This window comes from Lolium rigidum, chromosome 4, assembly GCF_022539505.1.
Source record: "Lolium rigidum isolate FL_2022 chromosome 4, APGP_CSIRO_Lrig_0.1, whole genome shotgun sequence".
NCBI classification, from domain to species: Eukaryota; Viridiplantae; Streptophyta; class Magnoliopsida; order Poales; family Poaceae; genus Lolium; species Lolium rigidum.
Window position 1 is genome coordinate 194,840,318 of NC_061511.1, and position 9,222 is coordinate 194,849,539.

Consider the following 9,222-nt stretch of genomic DNA (forward strand, 5'->3'; position numbering starts at 1 on the left):
GACTGAAAATGAGACGTCACATACTGATTCATGACATTTTGTCAGTTTTAGTCGCACCGCTATACCATCCCCTGTCCGTGTAGACACATTCTGACAGACTCGGTGCATTTGCATCAGCATGCTCACGTGATAAAGGCGGCGGTAGGATCCCTCTCACGACATGATAAAAAAATTCTTGTTGTCCGTCTTCATTGGTATAGCCAGAGTGTTGAGTTCCGGAAGGCTCCGCTGGCAAACTTCAATGAACGGCATGTCGGATATTGCCAGATCGGATGGTGTTCGGTCGCGCGCAACCCTGTTTTTCTGGCCGTTTGGTTTCATAGGAAGCGACACGAAGACCTGCGGTCTGTTGCCATCGTGGCACATGTCTTTAGTTCCATGTGGAGTTAGTCGCAGAGAATGACATGGAAGTCGAGATCTAAGGACTGACGAAAATCCAAGATCTGCTTTTAATTGGTTGTGTTGACAATAGCCTTATTGAAAACATTGTTTCGTAAGCGCGGACTTTCTCCTTGGTGAAAGCCTATGATCTAGATCAGAGCCCTGAAGAAGATGCTTGTGCAATGTTTCTTCTTGGAGCCGTCGATTTTCAAGAAGATGCATTGCTGGTGATGTCTCGGTGGTGTTTGGTCCGCTGATACAAGGATCAGATCACTATAGTGAAACTTTTTTTTGGTGGTTTCTCGGGTCTAGCCTTGGTTAATACATCATTTTTCAGTCCCTTCACAAAAAAATTGTGAGCAACATAAATAACAAGTAACGTGTGCTCCTTCGCAGCTGCTATCATTGAGACTGTGTCACCATCATTCTCAATGCTAGCACAGCAATCACCGAAATCGTTTCTAGGCAAGAATGAATGCACTTGCAACCTCTCATCTATTGTACATCCTAGCTACCTATCAAACCCTAGCTAAACCCAAGCCAACGGAGCAGAAAATTAGAGGGAAACAAGCGGTACCACCTACCGTAGTCCGGCCCCTCCATGTTCCATGGTAGACGGATTGGGCTCTGCCATGGCCGCCGCCAAGAAGCTCCACTTCAGCCGACGACGAGCAGCCGAGGGGAGGTCTAGGAAAGGTGGTGAGGGGGTGGCGAGGAAGGCAAACACACCTTTAGTGACGTGGAGGACGTGCCCACCCAAGCAGAGAGGATTAGGGCAACCGCCAAGTGTTGCGCGTTAATGCGCCGGTTAACAAGGGTTTTGTAAAATTCTTCTATCATGTTCACATGACCACATTTCCAACCTAAACTTAGACTGAAAATGAGACGCCACATACTGATTCACGACATTTTGTCGGTTTTAGTCGCACGCTAGACCATCCCCTGTCCGTGCAGACACATTCTGATAGACTCGGTGCATTTGCATCATCCCGGTCATATGATAAAGGCGGCGGTAGGATCCCTCTCACGCCATGATGAAAAATTTCAATCCGTCTACATTGGTATAGTCAGAGTGTTGAGTTTCGGAAGGCTCCGCTGGCAAACTTCAATGGACGGCATGTCGGATATTGCCAGATCGGATGGTGTTCGGTCACGCGCAACCATGTTTTTCCTGGCTGTTTGGTTTCATAGGAAGCGACACGAAGCTCTACGGTATGTTGACATCGTGGCACATGTCTTTAGTTCCATGTGAAGTCAGTAGCAGAGAATGGCATGAAAGCCGAGATATGAGGACTGGTAATGGTGGTTCGAGTCGTAGTGACGATGAGGTTTTGGCTTCGTGATTCGTGACTTCGAGCAGCGGCATCGACAAGTGGGGGCGAAAACGTAGGAAAAATTCATAGTCTAAACTTGCAGGGTGAAAATCCAAGGTCTAGCTTTAATTGGTTGTGATTGACAATGATCTTGTTGAAGATATTGTTTTCTAAGCACGAATTTTTCTCCTCGATGAAAACCTATGATCTATATCAGAGCCATGACGGTGCTTGTGCACTGTTTCTTCTTGGAGGCGTCAATTTTGAAATCGTATTGCTATTAGGGTACAGCGTTGTTGAACACATGTAATTGTTATCTTCACGATATCCATGTATTCTTTTTATCCAAAAATAATTACTGCCGTGCGTGCGGGGCGAAGGAAACGGTCGTTCACGCACGCATGGACCGCACACTTCCAGCGGGCCCAACGTACTGTACCATCGGAGAAGAAGGATGGGGAAGCTTTACGGCTAAACAAAACAAAAGCTTTGCCTTCCCTACACAGCGCACAGCCACAGCGCCGCACAGGCAGACGCCGAGCTCACGCTCACGCACCCCAACCCCACCCCACACACACAACCATCTCTCTCTTTCTTCCTCCTCGCGATCTCGCACAGCTCACCTCATCGCACTCGCACATCCGACAGAGAGGAAAAGCGAGAGCCAGCCACACGGGCGGCACCGCTCGGCCAGCGAGCAGGCGCGAGCGGACCGGCATTCCCGTCCAGCCGCACGGGAGGGCTCAAATCGAAAGCTTCCGGATCCGGATCCGACCGGCGCGGCCCGGCATCCGTCAGGCCAGTGCTCCGGCGAGCCCTCTTCCGAGGGCGCGGGATTCGCCGCGGAGATGGAGGACCTGCTGGATTCGGAGATCGGCAAGAACGACTACGACTGGTGAGCACCCGAGCAGATATCTAGTGATACCACCCTTTAGATGATACCATGATACCGTACAAAAAAAGTATTTTTATACGTGCCAAAAAATTATACGAAAAAATGTGAGTGCTCATGAAGCATGTCCCTACATCATCACAAAATTTCATATCCAAAATCGACATGGACACTGAGAAACAAAAAGAGAAAATCAGCATGAATAGTGTCATTTTCTGATTTTGTCTTTTTGTGACACTAGGTAGCACTATTCATGCTGGTTTTCTCTTTTTTGTTTCTCAGTGTCCATGTCGATTTTGGATATGAAATTTTGTGATGTTGTAGGGACATGCTTCATGAGCACTCACATTTTTTCGTACAATTTTTTGGCACGTATAAAAATACGTTTTTTTGTACGGTATCATGGTATCATCTAAAGGGTGGTATCACTAGATATGTTCTCGCCCCCCTCTGCCCAACCCTCTCCTCATTAAAATTTCCAGTTTTTTCTCGGACGATTCCCCTGTTCTCCGCGTGATCTTATCTGCTCTGGTGCCTAAAAGCCGGGATTAAATGATTAATGCAGCATGCTTATGGAGGTTGCCCAACATTTTTTTTTCAGCATTAGCTTCAATTGGACTGCGTTTTGTGTCGATTTGTACCCACTAGTCCGTTACGGTGGCGATCCTTCGTACTTTCTTGCCCGAATAAGCTCGATCTGGGAGTGCCGTGTGCGTTTTGTCCCGTACAGATGGTAGCAAAGTCCCAAAAATACGCCAGTTCTTTATTTATGGACTGTCTACTTCAGGAGATGTGATGGATGCCCTATGCAATAGTTTCTTGTTATAGGCAGAGTGCCGAGTAAACCCGAACCTTCAAAGGCTGAATTTTGTGGCCTCATTATTCATGTTCAGTACATGCATACGCAATTTTTTTTGTCTCACGTAGAAAGAAACAAACGGCGCGGTGGGTGGAGCGGAATGTAGTACCTTTATGGTCTGCAATTGAGTTTATTCCTTATTTGAGAAGGAAGATCCTAGTGCTGGTTAGGTAAGACTAGGACATGTGTGAGTGAGGTGATGAGACCAATCTTGGAGGCATTAGCATGATATTCTGCAAAAGAGCAAAATATATACGAGTACTGTAATTTGGTGGTTTTCACACATAATCTTATGTGCACATTTCTGACATTTGCAGGTGAAGAATGGCCATTGATTTGTTTGTTTTTTCTTATTGCAGTGACCTGTTTAGTTCTTGTTTGCTTCCTCTTGTCAATAATACATGTCAGCATGTGTTTCTACTAACATGTTTTGTGATGCTCTCCTCAGGCTTCTAACTCCGCCTGGGACACCTCGTGTTCCTGCTCTGGAGGTTGCTCAGAAGATACCATCTTCGAATGTATTGCCTAAGCGCACCATCACCAGATCGTCCTCAACTACAAGAGCATCAAGGGTATGATATATGTACTATCTGTGGGAAATAAAATTACCATTGTAAAGATTCTCGATCGCAGACTGGTCCAGGATTTGATTTTTTCCGCAAATGATATCAAGGTTTATTTGACAGAAAGAAAAAGGTCTAGGAACCATATTTTGTATCCGTTGAATCTTGGTAATAATGTGAACAGCCTTGCCTAATTTTCTAAAAAAAGGAATAGGACCATCTTTATCTAAGTTGCATTGCACACATTTTAGATCAGAGCCGGATCAGATATAACTTCTGGAGACATCCATGTGTGGTAAATCATTGTTATATAGGCTAGATGCATTTTTTAAGTTGTCTCAATACTCTTTTGACCTCTTATAACATGTTTCTGGTTCAAATTTTAATTAACGAGATAGTATAGTTTGTCTCAGCAAAAATAGTCTATGAGATGTAGCTGGAATTCCGAAGCACTCTGCGTCTGCGAACTGAAATGCCTTACAGTAGTACTTTTCTGTTTCATTTATAGGAACAAGGAAGTTCTTAAGTCCCAGTTTTTGCTTAAACTAAGGTCTCAGTTCATAAATAGGTTTCACATTACATAATCTATGTTATGATCCATTAAACTATATCTCAAATATGGCATGAACGAAATATACTTTTGACAACATATAGGAAGCCCCCCCCAAAAAATAAGTTTAGTGTTAGAATTCAACATAGTTAATTGGAAACTTAAACAGGAACACATGCCTCATTTATTAAAGTACTCCAGGCAATACCTGCACTTTTGTCTTGAATGCATTTATTTTCTCATCTATATCATGTCTATTATTACATATTTTTAATGGTAATAACTAATAAGCATTGCCTTTGCAGCTTTCTGTATCTCAAACAGAGAATGGACATTCCACAGTTCCCACTAGACCAGCAAGAAGTAACTCCGTAACCCGCCCTTCTATTCAATCAGCTCTCATGTCAAGCAACAACAGGACATCAGTTCTCAACACAAGCATTTCCTCCGTCAGTTCAAGACCGATAACCCCTAGTAGGAGAAGCAACACCGTTTCTGCACCAAAACAGCCAGTGCAAGCTTCACGTCCAGTTCCAGCAAGGTCATCTACTCCTGTTAAAGCTCGTCCATCTACACCAGCCAAAACTCGCCCATCTACTCCTGTGAAAACTCATCAACCAACATCCAACTCTACAACTGATGCAGCTGCTGCTAGGACCACATCTACCCAAAGTTCAAGGCCATCAACTCCAAATTCTCGGTCTCGAATTATTTCCAGTTCATCTTCAGGTTCTATTTCTTCAATGAGCCGCCCAAGTGCATCCACAGGTATAATTCCTGCAACGACCCGCCCAGGCGCTTCCTCAAGTAATGGCTTGTCCACCTCATTGTCCTCTGGTATAGTTCCTTCAATGAGTCGCTCCAGCTCACGATCATCTACACCTACACGCCAGGCTGCAGCACGTTCATCTGCCCCAGCTCTTGGCCGTTTGCCCTCTTTTGGGCGGAATTCTAGTAGCACTAGCTTGACAACATCTATGAACCGACCTGCCGCTAGCAGTGGCAGGAATTCAGCACCGTCCTCAGCTCCATCATCCCGTCCGAGTTCCCCAGGTCCACGACCCCGAGCTCCAGTGCGGTCACATGATATCCCTTCATCGGCTCCATCATCTCGTCCAAGTTCCCCAGGCCCACGACCCCGAGCTCCAGTGCGCTCGCATGATATCCCTTCATCGACTCCATCATCTCGTCCAAGTTCCCCAGGTCCACGACCCCGAGCTCCAGTGCGGCCACTTGATATTCCTGATTTCCCAAGTGAAACTCCACCAAATCTAAGGACTAAACTACCCGAGCGACCACTATCTGCTGGTAGATCACGCCCGGGAATGGCTTCAGGAATAAGATCAAACTCGAACGCCGAACAATCATCTGCCTCAGCTCCTGTGAAAAAGAGCTCTGTGCCTGCTGCAGGCCGAAGTAAATTTTCTGATGCACCATCAAAGGCGCCTTCTCGCTCAAATGGACACCAAAATAAACAGACTGAAAGGTCCACTGACAGTCAAGCTAGTAGAGCAGGACGGCCTGTTGCAGTTGCAGGCACAGATAATGGATTTGGGAGAACAATATCAAAGAATTCACTTGACATGGCAATCAAGCACATGGTATGTTTCTTCTTGTGATTAAATCATAATAAATACCGCTGAGCATCTTAGTTTACATTGCATTACTGTTGTGCTGTGGACTGAATTCCTTATTTAATTCTCCTGAAATCGGAAATATCGGTAGGATCTGTCCAAGTTCCTTACTTTATTTCTGTTATTGTTTAGTTACAGTGGTAAAAGTAGTCATGCATCCCTCTTTAGGCAACACGACAATGCCACCTTATTTTCATTGTCAGGGTAGAAAAGTCATCACTCCAGGTGAATTAGTCATATAGTTCAGAATACAGACCTGAACTGAAAAGTTATATTTCACATCTGAGTAGCATGCCATCTCTCGAGTGATGGAAAATGGAAAATCCAGACGTGAGCATCATTGCAAAATTGCATTAAGTATGTGTGGGTACCAAATCCTCTACCTATATTCCAGATAAGCCAGAGTTGGTAAACTGCATTTTGCGTTTGAAACTTCTAAAATACTCGTGTCTGGTTCCTCTAGTTCGTACCACTTCGATTCGAACATTGCACTCTCCAGAAATATTCTTGGCTTGCTCCTGATACATCGTACCACTTCGGCTGGAACACTGCATTAATGGGCCATTGTAGAGGGGATCATTTAATTCATGCTCTCCATTTTCTTATTCTGTTGAAGAAGCTAATTAAACCAACTTTCTTCGTTTTGACAGGACATTCGGCAGAACTTGGGTGGCATTCGTGGCGCATCCCTCTTTCCCCACAGCATCCGCTCAACCTCTGGCAAGGTGCGGCCAGTTCGGATGTCTGACCCCGGGCATCCGACCTCGAACGGTGACCGACAGTACGCCGACAACGGCAGCGCCAATGGGCACTTCTTCTCCGGGGATTCCTACGGAGCCCTGTCGCGCAACGGCGGCAGCTCGACCGACTCGCCGGACCGGCTGAGCTTCGGGACCAAGGAGACCCTGAGCGAGCTGGACATTTACGGCAGCACACGCTACGAGGCGATGCTGCTGAGGGAGGATGCGAAGAACACGAGCTGGCTGCATGGGTTCGACGACAAGCCGGACCAGAGCCCGCTGTTCGACCACCGGTTTGAGCCGCTCCCGGAGCCTTTCAGCCCATACTGACGGCATGCCGCCGCCTCTGCCTGTAAAGTCTTCTGCCCAGCCACTTGTTTCGTCTGCTTTTCCACTTGTGTCCCAAGATGTGTATTGTTGTTTCGTCTGTTTTGGTTGGTTCTGCACGCACGCACCCCTCGGATCGTTTTCCTTGTGTTGCTGTGTTGAGATGGACGAGACGGATGAGGGACTCTGGGTTTGCCGCCCTTGATTTATTATCGCCGGAGGGTTTGGTTGGGTTGCACAGATTGTTGTACCGAAAAATGGAAGTACAGATAGATACTGATAAAGAGTAAAATCATTTGTAAGCTTTTGTAATGTGATACGAAGATGTGAGATCATGCATGTACCTGTTGGAAATTACAAGTTGGAACAAAGCAAATGCCGCTTAGGGTTTTTCTTTTGAGACAAGGGGTTCCGCCCCAGATTTCTATTACCAGAAGCAATTCAATTGTTCAGTACAGAAAGAAAGAAAGCAGAAAAAGTAAAAAACAATATTAAAAAGCGTCTGTCGTGGGGTCGCAGCACAACGAACTGGGAAAGATAGCCAAGCCAAAACATATCAACTTAGCAACAGGCAAACCACTACAGACGTAGTAACTCGGTAGAGCCAAGAGTCTCAGGGAAAAGAAACTATTGAACGCATAACAGGAGCTTTTCCATTTCTTGAATCAGAGCAAACTTTTTTTATCCTTTCTCTTTTCACATCTATCTTTGTGTTCAGTTCATCCGTCTTCGCACCATGGACCTCAATCCATGGCTTCTAATATTTCATTTGACAGTTGCGCGGACAGTTTGGTTCCCCTATTGATTGCACCATGGTTTGTCTCATTTACCTGTATAAAACAGACCAAGTGGACAGCCAATGTTCAATCATGCTGGTGATTACGGTTGGATTTTCAGCTAACGTAGAAGCTTTGGATGATTCTATCTGCAAGGGAATTTTCCCATACAGCTTGTTTGCTTTGTAGGATTGAGAACCATAGGAATGTTTTCTCCTACATGCTACTTTGCATTCAATTTCATAGGAAAATTTCCTCTCGAGGAAATCCTCATGGAATTTTTTTCTTTGTCCCAGTGACAACTATGGCATGCACATGCACCTTCATATAAATTTCTGCGTTTTCTTCTAAATGCAACCAAACAAACTGACGGTACAGATTCATGTGTCCACATTTCCTGGAAGATCTCCTAGCAGCGGAAGATGGTTACTGCTAGATCCTATAGAAGAGAAGATAGTCGGGGCGCGTTTGGTAACCTGGCCAAAGGGGCTTCCTGGTGGCAGGCTCTATGGGTCTTAGCCCATTCGACTGAGCCATTTTTGTGAGTTATTTGATTGCTTGTAAAGGCATTTTTCGCACGGGAGGGGGAACTCTACCCCCTTATTTCGTTTGCTTCACAGTGGCCTTTTTGCTCTTGGTGCAAAGCATAAATCATTTGGTTGCACACATGAGCCTGCTATGGTAACTTTTTTTCATTCGGATGGTGAGATTATCCATCATTGCTGAATAAACAAGAGTATATTGCAACATTCAGTTCATCAAATGAGGCTGGTAATACACATCACACAGTTACCTGATGGACGATGTATCATGAGTAAAGCAACTATAGCTCGTGATGCATTAGTAGTTCAACATTTGAGGGGTTAATACATACCACCTCGAACAAGTTCACCATATTACAGATCGGGGATTAGGTTCAATCAAGTCCTAACTAATGGAGGGATATGAGAACACCTCACAAACTATACATGATCTCTTCACTAGAGCATGACTAGCATCGAATGGATGATAAACAACAAAGCAGCAGCATTAAGCAAACTACTTGCGCAACTAGGTCTTAAGCCATGCCCCCCTATGCCATTTTTGCAGCCCACGATATTCGACACATTCATCTTTGTTGTCAGCAATGAAGTTGAGAGCGTTGATAAGAAAATGTGGTCGTAGAGCTGTTGCTTGCGAACAAGCCT

At 45.3% G+C, this 9,222-nt stretch overlaps 1 protein-coding gene across 1 annotated transcript; it reads left to right on the plus strand.

Annotated features, from left to right (window-relative positions):
- The first annotated feature begins 2,484 nt into the window (after positions 1-2,484).
- On the plus strand, positions 2,485-7,408 carry LOC124648960 (mucin-5AC-like). Its single transcript, XM_047188642.1, has 4 exons — positions 2,485-2,589; positions 3,894-4,017; positions 4,864-6,159; positions 6,843-7,408. The coding sequence occupies exons 1-4, from the start codon at positions 2,543-2,545 to the stop codon at positions 7,260-7,262; spliced, it is 1,887 nt and encodes a 628-aa protein (XP_047044598.1). The 5' UTR covers positions 2,485-2,542; the 3' UTR covers positions 7,263-7,408.
- Positions 7,409-9,222: the final 1,814 nt, after the last annotated feature.

Bases quoted from the DNA above. Each gene is read 5' to 3' on its own strand.
- LOC124648960 (XM_047188642.1), top strand. From the start codon at position 2,543: ATGGAGGACCTGCTGGATTCGGAGATCGGCAAGAACGACTACGACTG. The intron at 4,018-4,863 runs GTATGATATATG...TTGCCTTTGCAG, and splicing joins CAACTACAAGAGCATCAAGG to CTTTCTGTATCTCAAACAGA. The intron at 6,160-6,842 runs GTATGTTTCTTC...TCGTTTTGACAG, and splicing joins ACATGGCAATCAAGCACATG to GACATTCGGCAGAACTTGGG.